Here is a 19,655-nt window from a genome sequence, read left to right as displayed (position 1 = left end):
GGAGGGATGTGGAAGGTAAATCATGTCTACTTCTCCGAAGGACTCAACAACAAACAGGCACAGTGCCGCCGGAGTTCATCTGGGGAAGCAATTGGGTTTTCTTACAGAGCACAGGTGAGGAGTTATTTACAGGGGTGTGAGGGCTGCCCTCAAAAGGCCACACCAGAGTCGTTAGCCAGCAGGGATGTTGATTTTCCCACAGCTTCACAGATGAAGCCTCCCCTAGTCTTCCCTGTCCTGTATACTTTAGCCTTTTGCCGAGACCGCATGCAATTAGAGTAGAATGGCATGCAAGAGGTGGCAGGGAGACACTAGATGCTCAGGTGACCCTCTTGTCATCATTCCTGCCCCTCTGTTTACATCTGGGGATGTAAACAGTCAACGACCCCAGCTGGGATCATCTTTTGCAAGTGAGACGGTGGCTGGTTTGCTTTGGGGATAGTTATATGTACAACACTCACCCAGCACATGGACCTCATGTCCATGTCCCTCACCCGTGTCCTCTGCCAGGGTCTTCCCTCCACTAGTCCTTCACGAGAGGATGATGGTGGGCATATAGGCCAACACCATTTGAGCATCTGCAAACACTGCCAGGTGCTATAGAGAGGCAGTGGCTGGCTGGGTCGGGAAGGACTGTACCAATTCTCCTCTGTTTCTGGGTTAGTTGGCTGGAAGCCCATGGACTTGGCCATTGGGCACATGCCCTGTTCCAAAGAACCTTCCACCAGCAAGAACTGGTTCATTAGGGGGTGTGCTTTGAGAGTGTCCTGACTCTGGCCCTCAGCCTAGCAAGGGCAGCTGAGAGGAACAGTGCCTACCTCCCCGGTTCCTGGTTCCCGGGGCTCGGTCCCCGGGGCTCGGTCTCTGCTCACTGCCTTCCCTTTGCATGCTGGTTGCTTTCCCCTACTGGTTATAGCAACCTTCCTCTTAACAAACACATTGCCTTCATTGAGAAGGCCAGGCTTTCCTCACACCCTCCATCCACTGGTCTGGGAAGTGGGCACAGGCCACTGAACTCCTGGTCACTTGCAGAAGAGCCAGGGTCTCCCAGGAGTGGAGGAGTAATGGCCCCTCCCCAGAAGTATCAATGCCTGCCAAGCAGAAGCATGAGATGGTGTGCAGGAGGAGACAGTGCCCCCACTTGCTAGAACCTGGTCTCATGGTTAGGAGACCCCCAGGAAAGACGGTGGGAAATATCTTCACACTGTAATTACATCCAAGAAAGATAGAGACGCAGATAAAGACAAACTAACCAGAGAGACAGAGAGAGAAAGAGAGAGACAGAGACGGAGGGAATGCAGAGAGATAAAAACAGACAAGCAGAATAGTGTCATGAAGTCCTTTCCACCTGACAAATACAGAAACGAGTAGCTGCTGGCTCACACCCCTCACATCCTTCCTCATACACCCCTGAGCTTTTGCTATTTGTCTTATCTCCCAGCTTCCCTATCCCATTTTGAATCGAGTTTTTTTTTCCACTAAAAAAGGCAATAGGATGTCCTCTCCAGCAAGCTCAGATACGACACAGAGCTGAACCCACTCCACACCCAGTTCTGTCCCCTCCTGAGGGGCGCTGGTGTAGGTCTGACAAATATCCTTGCCTCTCTCTGTGTGTTACAGAGTTATATGTCACGTGCCCTCAAGGTACCTTGTCCCTCTCCCGACAAATGATGACTTTACAATATGGAGTCAGTGTGGTACTCTGGACTGACGGTGTGAAGTGTTCATGAGGTAATGTCTCAGGCCACCCTGTGTCCCCTCTTAACCTTGGGTTCCCTAGAGGTGCTGTGTGGGCTGAGATAATGTTCACGACCATTCAAGACCCCAGGAGTCCAGTGTCACAGAGGAAAAAAATAAACTGCTCCTCCACGGCCCCAGAGTAACTAACTCAGTGTACAGGAGTCAGAGGCTCCTCCTTCCAACATCAATAGCATCCATCATGTCTGTCAGAGAGGAATAAACCAGATCTTAGGTTTTCTCATGGCTGGCCACACCGCCTTTCTGGCTTGCTGTGCACCATGAGGTGGTTGCTATGCCTTGTGTCCAAACCTGGGCAGAGTGCAGTGCTGTACCCAAGCAGAATAAAGCAGCGTGTTCCACCATGAGGACGGATAGGCAGCAATCAACCAACTAGTATTTCCCCAAGTTGGGCACACATGGGTTCACTGTGGACATTGTCCCCTCCCATGGCTGGCACACAGTGGGGTTTCTGCAAACCCGTGGCTGAGCATGAGCTGGATGAGGATGGTCGAGGTTGAGACTGGGAAGTGCACTAAAGGGACCTCATGCTGCAGAGATTCCTGCTCGCGACAGGGAGATGGGGAATCCTGCCACAGAGTCGGCAGGAACAACACACTTGCCAAGGACCGGAGCCCCTCTCCTCAGATGCCCAGATCACTGGTGCTAATGGAAATGCGTGGGGCTGCCCCTTGGGCCCTGGAGAGATAAACGTGGATGACAGGAAGCGAAGTGGTGGCACGTCCCTGACAGCCACTCACTGCGAGACAACAGGACGCATGTCTCATGCTGAGCTGAGCCTCAGCAGACAGAAAGTCGCTCATTTGGAAACAACGCCTTCATTTCTGGGAATATTGTATGGGGAGGTTCTTAGAGGGCTGGTCCTTGGGGACAGTGTGGTTGCCACGCTTGCATGGCAGCGTCCTGCCTTGCTGTGTGTGAAACACACGCTCATCCATGCAGAGCTTACGCATGGGTTCAAAATCCTCAGCTAGGCAGCCGTCTGTGCTCCTGCCTTCCCACTGCCATCTAAGAAGCAGGGGAGTAGTGACTTCCATGAGCCAAAGCAAGGAGATCCTAAAGATCCAGAGTTCATCCATCCACCCATCCATGTTGCTGGAGGCAAGACTGCCCTGCAATATACCCACACATATGCATACACACACAGGTACGCACACATATTTGCACAGATGAGCACACACATGTGCACACTTGCACATATGCATGTCTACACTCACACACGTACACATAGTATTTTGCCTGGATACCCAGACACATCCCACAGAGATACCTCCAGTTGGCCTGTGACTGATCTGTGGAGGCGCATACATTTACACAGTGCCTGTCCCTAGAGTTATGGACACACACATTCCTCAGACACACTTCCATGTGCAGAGAACCACATACTCTGCCCCTACCAGCCTTCTTCTCACAGGTCCAGAAAAGTGATACGAACTCCCTTTTGGAGACATAGACACACCTCAACCACATGTCAGAAGCAAGACACACAAATGTACACAGACACATGCAGGGCCCTCTCATACTGCCCACTCTCAAAGGGAGATAAGAAGGAACCTCAAGCTGGTCAGAGGGTCACCACCTGAGTGAACTAGCCACTTGGAGACAGGCAGCCTCTGCTAGCCCCACAGGGCTGTACGTATGTCCCCTGTCCTCCAGGCAATGACAATCTTCATTCCTGGGTCACTGGTGCTGGCAGATCTCCCAGGTCCAGGTGACACATTATGCTCTGGGCCAGCTCAGCTCTTGGTGTCCTCTGCTGACTTTCAGCAGCTGTGCCAGGCTCTCTACTGGGGCTGTGGGTGCTTAGGGGGCCTGGTCAGAGGTCACACAGAAGGAAAGGGGAAGGCTGGACCACAGGGCTAGAGGTTGAGGGCCTACCACAGCTGATGTACTCTGTGTCCAGTTCTGCCTACTGAGAGGCCTAGGGCCAGCCCTGTGCTCTGTGGGCCCACCCCAGCTCCAGTGGTCCACATTTAAGGATGCAAGGACGTGGCTTTCACTGTCAGGTGTGGTTTCAGGGACAGGTCTGGAGCACCAGACAACAGTTGCTGGGTTGGCTCTTCTGCAGAGCCTTCCAGCTGTCCTGCACGCCCCCCACCAGAGTGTAGACCTAGGAGAGGAGAACTGGTAAGGACTAGCTGTGCAGCCAGGACAAGGCCTTTCTGTCCACAGCTCTATGTCTAGTAAAAAACCAGAGCCAGGAGTGGTGACACAAACCTGTCATCCTAGCACTCAGGAGGCTGAGGCAAGAGGATTGTGAATTTCAGGCTAACCTGGACCACACAAGGAGACCCTCCAGAAAACCAACACCAAAACAAAACAAACTGAAAAAAACCATGGCACTACAGAACACAGGTCATGGGTCATGTCTTCAGAGAACCCCAGTTTCCCTGAGATCTTCAGTGTCCACAACTCCTGCCTTCCTCACGAGGACCAAGAGCACCAGGGGATGGGGGTTGGGTTTGTCCAGTAGACAGTGCAGATCTATCTGCCAGCTTGGATCCAAGAAGCCAGCTCAGCCTTCCGTTTGCCATGCACTCAGTCTGCACTTATCGGAGCTGACAGCCAAGCTGTTCTAGCTCAGACGATGAATATGCATGGAGACCGCAAACATGAGACAAGGGACACCATGGCTGTGGCTTCTGGGGAAGGTTGTTCGTTTTGATGACACTGTTTAATTTGGATTTACCGGCTTCCTTTCATCATCCCAGGGGCAGGCTTGGTAATCAACATCTATGTGATATACTTTGTGCCATAATTAAAGCTGCCGCTTAATTAGAAAAGCCGTCCACCCCCAGACAAAAGGAGTCCAAGCATGGCTCCGACAAGGAAGCATGAGAACTCACTGGAGTGGATGGTGCTGCCTGTGGGTGCCGGGACACTCTTACACGTGTGTGTGCACACACACATGCATACACTCCCGCAGCCCAGTTTCTGATGGCCACGTCTGCCAGTCCTGCAGGCAGGTTCTGGCCATGATGTGGGTGAAGCCCTTGAGGAAATCCCAGCAAGAAAGCTTTGAGAGAGCCTAGCCTGGGCTTGCAATGCTCAATTCCCCCACTTAGCGACCCACAGACACCTGCCACCAAACACCAGGTGTTTGTTGGCTGAGCAGGCAAGGCTCACAGGCACCACTGCCATCGCAGCCCACATGTCCGCCTTGGCGTTCTGCGCTGGACACCCTGTTGCTGGCTGCACACAATAGTCTCTAAGCTTACGACTCAATACAATCGCCATTTCTTGCCGTGGTTCTGGGGGGCAGGAATTTGGAGGCCTCCACAAAGATTCTAGGTTGGGGGCTGTCATGTTATACAGTCACATAGGGGGCCCCTGAGAGGTATAGGTGTCTCTCCAAGCATCATCTAAGAGCCTACCCTCATCACCTTGCCCATCAGCCTGCACGCTCGGACGTCCCACTTACTCCTTTTTTTATTTCTCAACAGCTCCACCATGTTCCTGGCTCAGTTTCCCTGGGCTGGTTCCCATGATGCTTATGCTCTGATACACATGCCTGGCACACATGCCTCACCTAAAGTGGAGCTTCTGCCTTACCACATGAAACTAGACAAGAGGAGAAATGGTCCAAGAGCTGAGTGATAAGTGCTGGATACTTTTGTCCTTGGTTTACTCACTGGGATGGGGAATGTCCAGCAGGGAGAGCTCCTTGTTCCTTGGCAAGACAAGTGGGTGACATTCTGATACAGGTGGACTGTCCACATCAGGACCCTTATCCGTACCCTCCATAATTCCTCCTCACCCTCCCAATCTAGGTCGGGAGGCTATGAGAAAGAATATGACAGGTCTCACCAGGTTCCGTCAAAGCATGTCAGAAACCTCTGTGCAACCCCAAATTTGAAGGCAGCAGCCGCTAGCTCCCTGGGTCTGCCTCATGATGATGTAAATAATTCAACTTCTGAATTTCAGAAAATGCCCAAAAATAAAAGAATCAGGCATGAAAAATACAGGTTATTTTGGGACTCAAGAAATAGCACAGCTACCAGGATCTCCCTGGAGCTGCAGTCTCCGCTCCACACTCGGAGGAGCACCCAAGCCCAGGCACCATCCTGGGAGCTGCTTCAAGCACAGCCTCAGAGAAGTGTTCCAGATTCTGGGCCTTCACAGCCACCTGGGACCCTGGGCTTTGACCCTCTTACTACCTAAGCCCATGCACAGAGCAAGGTGGAGGTGGAGAATGAAATCTTCAAAAGCAGCCTGAAGACGGGGACTCAGAGGAACTCGGTGGGTGGTGGGGGTGGTCCACTCCTTTTTTTCTCCATCACTGCACTCACTGCTCTGATGAGGCACCTCCCAGATCTTCTTGTTCCATCCTCTTCCTGGCCCCACCCTCCTCAGCAAGCTCCTTGACACAGTTCTAGTCTTGGGTCCACTGGGCAGTAGAGGGACTGCAAACAGACTCACCACTCATCCACCTCCACTGGGCCCCTCGAGGCACTCTGGCAGCATGCTGAGCCCTGAGCTCAGACATCAGGGAGCTGCTGAGAGTTTCCCTGTCTAGGCCTCCTGTCCTGGTAGTCTGTGATGGAGCCCAAGAGCAGCCAGCTTTGGCTGCCAACTCAAAGGCTTGATGTCATGGATGCTGAGCCTGGCTAATCCTCATAGCAAGTGTTCTTTCAAGCTCAGCTCTGGTCAGGCCCCTGTGTGCTTCTGGAATGAGATAATAATCATATGTGCATATACATATATATATATGTGTGTGTATACATACATACATACATACATACACACACACACACACACACACACACACACACACACACACACACAGCTACAGTTGCACTCACAAAGGTAGCCTGCCAGCCTCTGAGTCCAATGGGAAAGGGGACTGATCCAGTGGCTGGGTGTCAAAAGGATGCAGACAGCAGACAGCAGAGGGGCAAGAGAGAGAGACAGAAAGAAAGAGTTCTAGAGATTGAGGGAGACAGAAATAAACAGAGAACGAGAGAGACCAAAACTTAGAAAGATCGAGGGAGACAGAGAAGAGACACAAAGAGAGACAGAGGGATCAAGGGAGAGACAGAGACACAAAGAGACAGGGGTCCATGTGCAGCCTTGCACTCCTGGACGGCAGAATCCCACCTCCAGTCCTCAGCTGCTGAGGCCAGGCTGCTCACCTCTTGGGCCTGTAGTCGGGGATGGTCCTATCCAGGGAGATGCGGTCACTGAGCTGTGCATTGTATCCAAACTCCTCGAACTTGCCCTCGGTCTCTTGGCTATCATCCTGCAGAGTGGCAGCCACTCCTCCCTGGCCCAGGCCACCTGGCCCCTCCACCAGCCCGATGGGCTTTGCGAGGCCTGGAGAAGACAAGAAAGGACAGGTCAGCAGATGCTTGACGTCGCTCCCAGCATGCGCAGCCCAGCCCAGGGTGTCCCGGAAGAGACACAAGGCTGGCAAGGTTGTGGGAAGGTGTCACACATAAGTGAGGGTAGTGTGGCTGCTCTATATGACACCATGATGGTAAGAGTAGGTCACTGTGCATTCACAACAGAACCCCAGCATCACAGGAAGGTCCAGTAGGACCCTTAACCTCAGCCACGAGTCCTGTACCATTATCAGTTCACCATTGTCAAAGATCACTGCGCTGACCTAAGATGCCACCAGAGGAGATGCAGAGGCCAAGACTGTGAACTCTCTGGACTCTATGTGCACTTTTTCTTTAATCCTTAAGTTGTTATAAAGGGTAAGTCAGGGCCAGAGAGATGGCTCAGAGCGTAAGGCTTGCCACCAAGTCTGATGACGTGAGTTCAAACCCCAGAAACCACATGGTGGAAGGAGAGAACTGACTCCTGAAAATTGTCCTCTGAGTTCCACCTGCATGCTATGGCATACATACGCATGCATACACACACACACACACACACACACACACACACACACACACACACACACACACCAAACAATGCAATAAAATCTAAAATAAAGAGTAAAGTTAATTAATATATAAAATTTTAATTGTAAAGAACTAAAATAAACGTTTTAGTACAAAGTCACTGTCCTCACCCTGGGCATGAGTAGTGTTTGTCTTCCAGACCAATTACAAATTGCTGCCACATACAGTTTCACTCTGAGACCACAGGTGATCACTCAGGGAGCAGAGGGAACAGGGCATTGGAGAAGGGAAGCCAGTGAAGAGGGGCAAAGTCTCTGCAGAAAGCCAGGACAGAGCCTTCTCTGCTCAGAGTCTTAGATGGAGCAGGGGCTATGGAGCCAGGGAACCCCAGCTAGGGAAGGTTCTCAGCAGTCAGTGGACATGCCTCAGAGCATTCCTCCTAGAGGAGCTGTGGTCCAGGGCAACAACCACAAGCAGAGATAGTACCCTTTGCTCTCCTTGGTGGAGATCCAGCTAGGTAATATGAGGTGTGAACCTCCATACTCCAAATAGTTGGGGGGGGGGGGGAGGTGTTCTACTCAGTCCAGGCTCCTGGACCTCTGTGTGTTCTGGAACATTCCATTTTAATTGTTCAAACATAAAAGTTGATGTTTGTATAGGATTGAAGGATATTCATTGAATATAAAATTGAAAAAGTATGAGACACATTACTTCACATGCTTATTTTTATCTTAATGTCGCAACATATCTAAAAATCATGCCTTAGACATGGGGCTCTCCTGTGCTAGCCCAGGCTGGCCTAGAACTCACTATGTAGCCCTGGATGGCTCCCTCCTGCCTCACCACCACATCTGGCAAAATTCTACTGTTTTTAAACATACACTTTGTGCCTTTCATTTTGAAAGGGAAAAGACAGGCAACTTCCAGGGGTAGACACACGGCAGCTTCCAAGCAGGCAGGAGACCAGCCCTGACACCCTCAGAGCAATTGTCCTCAGATCTTGCTGCCTGGCTGGAGGGTGGCTGGGGGTGTTCAGGGGGTGCCAGTACCCAGCTTTGGGGATTCATTTATAAAAGCAAAATATACACTTGATAGACTATTCAGTCAATCCAGAGTACATTACCTGAGCTCGCTTGCCTGCAAACCCCACACTTCAAACCACTAACCTCTTGTTGGCCTGATGCATTTTCCATATTACAGCCAGTATGTGAGCATTGTAGCCGTGATAGCCGTATGGATCTGGTTCCGGCTTTGTGAGCCAGAGATAAGTCCCAGAGCTCCTCAGTGTGAAAAATGAGTAAAGTCTGTTTCCACCTCCGCCCACGTCCCCTCCCCTGCACCACCTTCCCCCAATTTTTCTCAACTCTGTTGTATTTTTAGTGATTCTGGTGGTTGCCCTTGTGACTTCAAGAGGAATACTGAAGGCTCTATTTCTGGGAGCATCAACTTTCGCCATGTCCCTCGATGCCCAACATGAAAGATGAGGGATATACAGGCTCCTTGCCCATGGCTCCGCAGTATCCCTCAAGGGTGTTCACGATAGCCAGCCCTGTCATGCTCTGCAGACACAGGCAAGATTCCATGAGATTTTAAAACAAGAAACGGATCCTATTTATCCTGTGAAATTACATGAACAGAACTCACTGGTGAGCCCAGCACTGAGAAGCCCACCAGGATCAAAATATTATTCCATCACTAACCAACCGCAGGCTACATAATGAAGAATTTTCAAATATCAAGGCAATGTTGATTTTTATCACCAATGTTCCAAATTCCCAGAATATCACACACACACACACACACACACACACACACACACACACACACACACACACGCTTTGTTTGCTTTGTGTTGTATCACCACCGCCATCTTGCTCTGGCATGGGCGTGCAAGTGTGGCGGTAACAGTGTGTGTTGGCACACGCTCTGCAGGCATGTGCACTGCCTCCTTCTCTACAGCACCCCTAGGAGGCCCGTCTATGAGGCACTTCAGTGTGTAGATGAGGAATCTGAGGCACAGAGTCAAATAACACAGCCAAGGTCACGGTGATAGAAAGCACATGACCACACCCAGGCAGCAAAGCCGGAAACAGTTGCTCTCCATGCTGGGTGCCGGCTGGATGCATGCTGGACTGCAGAGCGGGGACAGAATCCTAGGCAATTCTCAGCACCCTCACGGAGGGACCCTTTTACTTCCTACATAATCTGTATTGTCTTGCCCGGCCACCATCCTTGGAACCCTTCTTATGCTCAGCCTGGGTAGACACTCTCATTTTGTGAATTCCACATCTCCTTAGGTCTGGGACTTGCTTTTTACTTGACAGAAAAATATTACCAAATCATATTTCGTGGGTATATGAAAATATGGAAAGAGCATTTTCTAAGCTATAAGGCAGTTGAAAAACTTTTTTTTTCCTCCTTAGGAGTGGCAGATAACTTTGCTGGATATAGAGTGCCTACACTTCTCCTGCTCACCCAGTCCCAGGACAGAGTCCAGCACAAGAGACCCTTCTCCTTCTACAGGTTTTTATTCTCATTCATACTCTCCCTGTCTGTCTCTGTCTCTCTGTCATCTCTGCCTTTGTCTCTCTGTCTCTCCTCTAGCTGTCTGTCTGTCTCTCTCTCATCTGGAGTTTATTGTGGTCATGTTCAGCATTCAGGAAATATTTCATTCTGAGAGATGTGTTCTGTTAACTGTGAGATTGTATTTCTGTCTGCCTTCCAACTTGTTCTTCTGTAACTGCCTTTAAATATTTGTCTTTCTAAAAATATTTTTATATTTTATTGTATTTGTATCTATGTGTATATGTCTATGTCTGTGTGGATGTGTACCATGTGTTTGCAGATACCCGTGGAGGCCAGAAGAGGGCAGCAGATCCTCTGGAGCTGGAGTTACAGGTGGTTGTGAGCCACTGGGTATGGGTGCTGGGAACAGAGCCTGGGTCCTCTGGACGAGCAGCAGCACCCTCACCACTGAGGCCCCAGCCCTGGAACTTCCCTAAATGAAGATTCCTCCTCTTGCCTCTTACTCATGCTGATGCCACTTCTTTGTTTTCATTCTCTGAGACTTTTCAGACCATCAGCTTGATGTCTTGTCACATCCTCAAGGCTAACTAGCCCACCTACAGAGTTCTTTCTTGTATTGTGCTCCTTATTCTCTGCTTTCTGTGGATGACAGGCTGACTTTCTGCCAGTTGCTGAGCAAGCAGAATCCTGCCCCGGGAGGTCTGTCTATACTCACACAGCCCCAGGGCATGACCTCCTCAACTCTTGGGAGAACAGGTGAGGAAACAGACCCAGTGTCACAAAAAAGCCCAGACAAGGCCTCCCTGGAGCTGTCCAGTGGAGGTGGTGATCCAGGGCCCAGCCTGGGCTCCTGCTTAGGAACCTCCACTGTGATGAATCAAAGTAGACTCCCAGTGCTCTGCTGGTCCCGGCCTGGCCCCCACCATCCTTCCCAGCATCTGGCCCCACAGGACATACAACACATCTTACCCTTCTCAGAGAAGTCTTGTGTATTAACTATTTTTCTCATTGCTGGGACAAAAATCCTCACTTTACTGGCAACTTAAGGAAGGACAGATTGAGGGTGCAGTCCACCCACCCAGGTGGCAGGAGCGTGAGGCAGCGGGTCACTCTGCACGCACAGGCAGGAAGCAGAGAGTGATGGACGCTGGTGCTCAGTTTGCCTTTTCCTTTGTGTTCAGCCCGGGACCCCAGCCCATGAAACGTTACCACCCCTCCAGGGTGAGCCTTCTGTTAACCTGACCCAGAAACTCTTTCACAGACCAGCCCAGGGCTTTGTCTCCTGAGCAACTCTAGATCCATCTAAGTTGACAATCGACACTAACAATCACACCTTGTTTTTAAAGTGTGTCCAGCGGCCACAGGAGGAGTTCTAGGTGGTACATGTTCCTCTGTCCTTAAGGACACACCTGTTCCCTGCTATTTGCAGGGCTTCTGGGGAGCCCCAAAAGAAGATGTGAGAACCTGAGGAGGTTTACAAATGGGTTCCACACAGACTCATCTCTGAGGCTGTTAGGCATCAAGGTGCTCTGGTCAGGGGCCTCCAGTGGAGAGGGGTCATCATGAACAAAGCAGATCTCCAAAACCAGCCTGGGAGTGAGACCCGAAGTCAGAGCCACCTGCATGGGCCTCGGCTCCCTTCAGTTCTCGGGAGCGGGAATCTGTGCCCGCTACACTGATTGAAAGCTCCAGATTGGATTTTGCCTTTAAGGAAGGTCACTCTGGCACCTCCCTGCCGGGATCCTGGCCTCTCATCTTCCTGCATTCTCCCTGCATCAGCTCAGATCCTATTTCACAAAAAAAAAAGAAAGAAAGAAATTCTTGTAAAGAGATGGAATTGCTTGATCTCACCAGGAAATGAGGGCAGGCCTGGAAGGACACCAAGATGACCTTTCCGTGATAGAAGAGTCAGGAGGCCCGTTTTACCATGTTAATAGTCTATACGGCCACCCAAGTCTGAGGCTCTGACAAAATCCATACTGAGCTGGGCAGCCCCTTCTGCCCGGACTTCTGGACAGCAGCTGTGGAATCTTCTCTCTTACTCTCCACGGGGTCCCAGTTTTCACTGCAGGCTAAGCTCTAGGCACAGTACAGACCGGGCAGGAGGGGCACGTGGTTTGGGGGTAGATGGTAGAGGATGATGTTGTTTCATTCCTTCCTGGTCCTCAGGATCCCCAGCTTCAATGGACAGAACAAGTGTTACACCCACAAAGCACAAGAGACCAGACCACACACACTACTGTGGGCTGAATCGCATCTTCCAAACATGTTTATGGTCAATGCGTTTAAGTCCTGATTTCAAGAGTCACGAATGTGGCCCAAAAATAGATGTGATCACAGTAAAATGAAGTCACTTGGGATGAGGCTAAGCCCCAAGTCTAGCATGGCTGGTGTCCTCAGAACCAGAGGATTTGGATGTCTATCCACAGAGAAGGCCATCTGTGTGCAAGGCACAGATAGAGTTGGGACCACAAGCCCCACATCTGGAACTTCTAGCAGCTGGAAAGGCTTCCCCAGAACCATGAGAGATGAAACTTGCAGACTCCTTGACTTCAGAGCCTGTTGTTATTTGCCACACACCCACAGGCCACACCGCACACGGTCACTTGGACCTGACCCAGGTCTGCTGGTATCTGGGGGCAGGAGATTCTGGTGTGTGGACTGTTCCTCACATGGGGTGACCCAATGTGTGTCCATCCCAGGGGGCTTAGCTGCCTTGTCGTTATCCTCCTGTGCAGAAGGTGGAGACACAATTTCCTAAAGTAAGACCGCTCCTGGAGAAGCTAGGATGGAGTGCTTTCTTGTTTCCAGTCCCCAACTCTCCCCTAGCTGAACAACACTGCAGCTCATGTGGCAGTTCTGACGTCATGTGACTCTAAGTGGCTGAGCAATCCAAGAGCTGGCTCCCCACACTCAATCCAGGGTCACCTTCCCCGGATCTGGTGCCCTGCTGAAAAGATGGAGCCACTCAAGGTCCAACACCATCGTATAATGAGCCCAACCAGCCACCCAGGCACAGATGTCCTCAGTGGAGGACAGACGGTCACCAGCACCTCATTCCAATAGACAAAGCACCAACTGAAGAGCAGTGTCTCTAGTCCCACGAGGCCAGTCAAGTAAGAGATTCCCTTGAGTAACAGATCAGCTTTTTGGATTAACACTCTTGGGGGAGGATTACCACATTTCCTTCACTTTGGCAGGAAGGCCTAGAAGGCATACGCAGAATCACCCAAGGGTCTCATCACAGAGAAAAATCAATATCTGCAGTTTAGTGCCCCACGTTATTTCTACAAGACTATGACCACGGTGAACACAAGGGACAGATGAAGTTCGCACTTTGCCCTTTTCACGCTGCCCTAGCACTTTCCTGCCACGGAAGATTCTTCTAAAACTTCACTTGGACAGCCGTAAACATAAAAACTCAATGTGAAACGGTTCCTTTTATTTCTTTGTCCATTTGTCAAAAAGGCATGGAGAGGGGTTAGAGTTCAGTGACTAACAGCATTTGCTTCCAGAGACCGGAATTTGGTTCCCAACACCCACATCAGATGGCTCGCAAAGGCCTGTAACTCCAGCTCCAGGGGATCCCATGGCTTCCTCTGGCCTCTTCAGGAACCCGTATGCACACGGCATGCGTGCACACCCATGTACACACATATACGCACACATGTAAAAATTTGACAGAAGCCATCCCACACCAATGGGCAGGCTCATGCTGTCTTCAGGAAACCTGACAGGGCCAGGTAACTAAGCATGGTGTGGACCAGGGCAGCATGTGAGCACCCACTGTGGGTGGCAGCTCCACACTTGGGGTCAGTACCAGGAGACAACTGGGATGGGACAAAGCATTTTGGGCAGAGATCAGGGCATGGTGGGCTAGAGGAAGGTGTTTTTAAAACTTTAAAAGATTGGTATCGGGGGGGGACAAGGGGAGGTGGGGGGGGCTTGATCCTCAGCAAAGGGCTACAGGAGGGTCTGCGCCTGGGTAGTGTGGGGAGGAGACTGTCCAGTCTCACACGTGGGTAAGTCACTGAGGTGAACATGGCGGGGGCCCAGGGACTGTGCAGGGGGCAGGTGGGGAAAGTGGACTTTCCAGAGGGAGAGGGATGGGGAGGGAGAGGGATGGGGAGGGAGAGGGACGGTGGTGTCAGTGAAGAGCTGGGCAGCAGGAGAAAACAAAACATGGGAAGCAAGGGCCGGGGGTAGGGGGTGGGGGGGCCGGGGTTGGGGGTGGGGTATTTTCAAGCCCCCGGGAGGCAGAGGGACTTTGCTAAATGAGGTTGGAGTCTAGCTCAACACTGAGGCTTGGCTGCAGGGAAGGACAGCTCTGCTCAGAAAAGGGAGGACACTCAGAGCCGCCACAGAGATGACCCGGGCAAACATGGGGTCCAGAGAGAGGTCTGGGAGGTTTAGAGACAATACCCAGGACCCACCTAACTCCCCAGGTCGCCAGGGTAGCAAAGCCTCACAGCTTTTACCGGTCTCTCTATTTCCTCATTTTAATTTCTATTTCATTAATTTCTACTTACTGTCTCCTCTTTATTTAATGACTGTGTGGTCTCTCTAAGACCTTAAGCAATATAATTCATTTTGGCTTTAATTGTTTTTCAGTATATTAATATAAACAATAAAGTTAAACGCAGATCAGGCTGAACCTGAACAATTTTTATATCATTTGGTTTCTGAGTGTTTCATGATGTTCAATATCATGTCCCCTTCAGCTCACAGGAGACACAAGGTTAGGGCTTTATGTGAGCATGTGCAAATTACTGGCCATCTCTCATCTACAGATTCTACCAGCTGTGCTCTAGGCCAAAAACATGATCTACAGGGTGGGCTTGCCTGTGGCTTGATGCAGCCTCGGGCTTTTTTGTTGTTTGTTTTGTTTTTTGAGACAGGGTCTCTCTACATAGTGAGTTCCAGGACAGCCATGGCTATGTAGACAAGGCCAACATTGAACTCACAGAGCTCCACCTGCCTCTGCCTCCCAAGTGCCGGGATTAAAGGAATGCACCACCACACCTGGATTGGGTTCAACTCTAAATTCTTTGGCCAGGTGGTGGTAGCGGTGGTGGTGGCTGTGGTAGCCGCTCACTCCTTTAACCCCAGCACTCGGGAGACAGAGGCAGGCGGATCTCTATGAGTTCAAGGCCAGCCTGGTCTACAGAGTGAGTTCCAGGACAGCCAGAGATACACAGAGAAACTCTGTCTTGAAAAAATTTTTTTTGTTTTTTTACATTATTGTGTGTGTGTTGTGCACTTGTGAGCATGTATGTACACTTGCCATAGCCCACATGTGGAAGACAAGATAATTTTCAAGACTAGGTTCTCTCCTTCCACCATATGGGTTCTGGGGATCAAACTCAAGCTTTAGGCTTGACAGCAAGTGCCTTTACCCGCTGAGCCATCTCGTTGGCCCTGTGGGCTCAAATCTTGAGAATAATGCATACATCTCTTAAAAATAAATAAATAAATAAATAAATAAATAAATAAATAAATAAATAAATAAATAAAAATAAGAGTTTTTAATGTTTGATCTGACTGAGCTGAGAAGTCTCCTCTCACTCAATTTCCAGAGCTGGTTCATTTCTTCTCTTAGCTCTTCCCATGTTTTCTCTGTCTCTGGGGACATGGTGAAGAACACTGTAGCACTTCCCTGGCGAATCGTGTCACCATGGTTTTATTGGAGGCACCTTTGCCCCATTCCTTCCCCTGCGTGCTGCATTTCCCACCCCACCCCCACCCCCCAGACAGGGTTTCTCTGTGTAGCTTTGGTGCCTTTCCTGGAACTCACTCTGTAGACCAGGCTGGCCTCGAACTCACAGAGATCCGCCTGCCTCTGCCTCCTGAGAGCTGTGATTAAAGGCATGCGCCACCACCGCCCGGCATGTGCTGCTTCTTAATAAGCGCTCTAAGTTTTCTGCAGGCACGCTTGCCTCTTGCCTAAGATCACTCACTATCTCCACTCTCCTCTAAATAACCTCAAAGCCTGTACAGCAATGGCTATGGGGCTTCATGTCTCTAGAGTGGCCCTGGTCCTAAATGTTGCCTCCACAGCCAGGGGCTGCAGACTCCTCAATAGGACCTTTGTTCATAGACTTCCCACTCCTGGCCTCTGTATCTAGCTCTTTTTCTTCCTTAGGTGCCAGCTACAGCCTGGGGACCTGTTAGCAACATCTGTCCACTCTCCTTCCATTCTCCCTCTGAACACACCTTTATCTTAACCCTCCTGGGTTACAATTTGCTGACTTAACTGTTGAGTCTGATCATGTCTTGGCCTCTTGGCTGAGTCAAGAGCAGAAGTCAGGGCTGGAGTTCGTGCCGGTGTCTGAGCCAAGAGGCCTCCACGGCCAACCCAGTTCACACTCCCAAGAGTCTAACGTACTTCATTTTCCTTGGCTTTCCACAGCCTCCTAAACCCGGCTAAGCCCATCATTCTCAGGATGCTGTCATGGAGTAAGGGTGGGAAGCTTTTCTTATTAAATGGCTGAACTTTTGCAGCTAATTGTAGAGGAGGAAGAGGTGGTGGTGGTGGTGCTGTCTGGGCTGGCAGTTCCTTCCTTACAAATCCACACAGCTGCCCAGGTGCCCCATACCCATGAGAACACAGTGAGAATCTCTTTGAACCCACTCTACATTCTCAGCAGGAGCTTAGGGTTTTTCTTCCTGGCAGGGGCTGACAGTTTGCGGCTTCACCAGGATGTATGTGGTGGATTTATTTAAATTGTCCAGCCGGTGACTGGTTTATTTTCCATGCCCCATCTTACAGTTATTCCAGGTCTTTGGGGGTCTCCTCTCCACGGCCCTTAGTCTCATGCACACACTTGCTTTCCTCTTCCTTGCTATACAGTGGCCCAGGCTATTTCTCAAGAACATTTTCCAGGTACTACATCTTCTCTTTAGCAGTGTCTGAGTCCCTGTGTGGTCCACCCATTGAGTCTTTAATTTTAATGGCAATATATTTCAACTTTGGAAGTTTGTATATATTTTCCTTTTCCCTTTTTGTTTTTTTAAGTGTTGAGACAAGGTCTCCCTGTTGCCTGGACTGGCCTCAAATTTTCAACCCACCTGCCACCACATCAGGGCTCTTATATTTTTTTCTAACCTATGCTTGCTCCTTCACAATATAATCTCCTCGTGATTGTTATCCCTTTAATTTTTCTAAGTATTTCAGAACAGTTGACTATCTCTCAAAGCATCCATCATCCTGTCCTGTGGGTGTGTCCCTCAGCCACACCCATCAGTTCTCAGCAATGGCTTGTTCCTCACTCACTACATGTTTCGTCACTGGACAATGGAATTCTTAAGCATTTTTTGTTAAAGACAGGATCCTCAGATCTGTAATCCTCCCACCTCAGCCTCCTAAATATTGGGATTACAGATTCCTGTCACCACACCCAGCTGGTTTCTGGAATCCTTAAACACCCTCCAGATCACTCTCGTGAATGAATGAGTACGTGAGGAGAGGAATTTTGAGTTGCTCTGCGTTCTGGGCCTTCAGGTGTCACCGAGTCTCAGGTGTCACCTCCTAGCAGGTGGATTAGAGCTGGGGACACGGACCAGCCTGACACAAAAGTGAGCCATGACTCCTGGGGCTGGGGAACAATCCAGTGTCTAGGTACAAATGAGCATGAGCTGCCCCTGGCTGTGAGAAGCAAGTGTCCAGAGCAAGAGCCAAGAGCAGGAGGAGCTACACACGTGTACCTCTCCTTGTCCCCAGTGGGGGCAGGTCACATGACTGCAGGGGCAGTCTACACCATGCTCGGAGCCCAGGTCCTCTCTGGTTGGGAGGCAGTGGTCTGACTTACAAGAGGCAAGCAGCCCAGCGTGAGATGCTACACAGCCTCCACTCCCGATCCAATCCAATGGCGGCCTCGAGATGTGCAAAGCCAGCACTGATTCCACCTTTACAGAATAGTCATTCAAAGCTCTTTCCCGGTGACCTGGGAGGAGGGAACACGGTTCTTTAATTACGAGATCACTGGGGGGTGGTGCCATTGCCAGAGGGTGGGCGTGAGACTGTTGACACAAGGGGCTGACTCAGTTGGGAAGCAGGCAAGGATGACTCAGGAGCTGGGGTGTGGTTTGAATCAGTTTCCTACACACCTCCTCAAGCTGCACTCCTGAGAAAAATTATGGCAGAAACTCTAGGATAAATATGTCATTCACTGTCATGCTGGGGACTACAGGTGGCGGTGAGGACTGGGGCTGAAGGCTACACTGGGCCACTAAGATCTAACCAAGTATTTCCAGCCAGAACTGGCACCGAGGGTGCCAGGCGACCCAAGATTTCAAGAGAAGCATCAATATGTAGGCTCCTATCCTGGTATAGTTTGGAAGAAATGATTAACAGACGACTATGGAAGTCTGTGTGCCAGACTGGGTTTGGCTGGACTCTGGGAGGCTGTGTGTGCCTATACAGAGGGACTTTGTGGGTGTGACTGAGTCCAGCAGGTTGAGACGAGAAATCTGTTTCACTGGGAAGTGGGATGGGTGCTGAATACAGCCACAGGTAGCGTGAAATCTGACACAGTGAAGAGAACGTGTGAGAACCAGGTGGTCCCTGCAGCAACACAATCATGAGGTGAGGATGCTGGGATGGTAATGGGTTCTTCAAGACTGCAAGGGACAGGGAGAGACCAGCCTCAGAGTCTCTGCAGGAGGCACAGCTTCCAGACACCGAGGTTTTAGTTCCGTGAAACCCACTTCATTTGTGGTCATTTATTTCCACAAGGCCAAGAACAGCAGGGTCAAGCAAATGCCCACTCAGCATCATAAGTGTTCAGGCCCCATATGCTGAGGGTTGCAGTCCCTCCCATGGGACTCCCAGACCTTAAGACACCTGCAAATAGCTGCATCGTGATTGGTGTGTATGGGAGTGGAGCACTTCCTCTAGGCCTGGCCAGCAGAGATAGTGGCTGCGGGCTGCATGGCGGCCAACACTACCACCTGTTGCCTCTGCTCCCGTGGGTCTGTGCACTTTGATGTGGGGCTAAGAGAACCCTCAGAGCAATGACTTCAGCAATGGCTTGCAGAGAAAGAGCTGTGTGACGGAGTAGCAGTCGACTCTGGAAGGGGCTGTGAGGATGGAAAACAGTGTTTCAGGCCTATCCACCAGGTGTTGGTGCGTGTTGACTGCAAAAGCTACTTAGAAATCTGGCTTCTGCCACATCGAAGGCCTGTAGGTTCTCAGTTTAAGTATGGACATCAGCCTCTCTAAGGGGACACAGTAATGTGGTGGCATGGGTCTGCTTGTGGCAAGGCAGTGATAGGATTATAGGAGGGCTGCCTAAGCCCACAGTAAGCAGCTCCCAGCAGCTGCTTGAGGGCCCAAGTTGTATCTTAGACTGTGGAGGTAACCCTCAAAGACCACAAATGTGGCCTTGTCTGCAAAGAGGGTTGTTGCTGATATCATTAAGTGGGAGTGTGAAGATGAGAACGTTCTGGATTAAGAAGCCCTAAATCCAGTAGCCAGTGTCCTCGTGGCAGGCACAGCCAGTAGGCAGAGAAGTAACGTGATAG

General features: G+C 50.5%; 1 protein-coding gene across 1 annotated transcript in view; it reads right to left on the bottom strand.

Annotated features, from left to right (window-relative positions):
• Galnt9 (polypeptide N-acetylgalactosaminyltransferase 9) overlaps positions 1–19,655 on the bottom strand; it is a 75,217-nt gene that overhangs the window by 37,985 nt on the left and 17,577 nt on the right. The window contains exon 2 of the mRNA XM_006984098.4: positions 6,891–7,071. Coding sequence (XP_006984160.1) covers positions 6,891–7,071 — 181 coding nt within the window. The remainder of the gene's footprint in view (positions 1–6,890; positions 7,072–19,655) is intronic.

The sequence above is a fragment of the Peromyscus maniculatus genome, chromosome 23, assembly GCF_049852395.1.
Source record: "Peromyscus maniculatus bairdii isolate BWxNUB_F1_BW_parent chromosome 23, HU_Pman_BW_mat_3.1, whole genome shotgun sequence".
Lineage (NCBI taxonomy): Eukaryota > Metazoa > Chordata > Mammalia > Rodentia > Cricetidae > Peromyscus > Peromyscus maniculatus.
The sequence above is the reverse complement of the archived record's forward strand: the minus strand, read 5'-3'. Positions and strand labels throughout refer to the sequence as shown.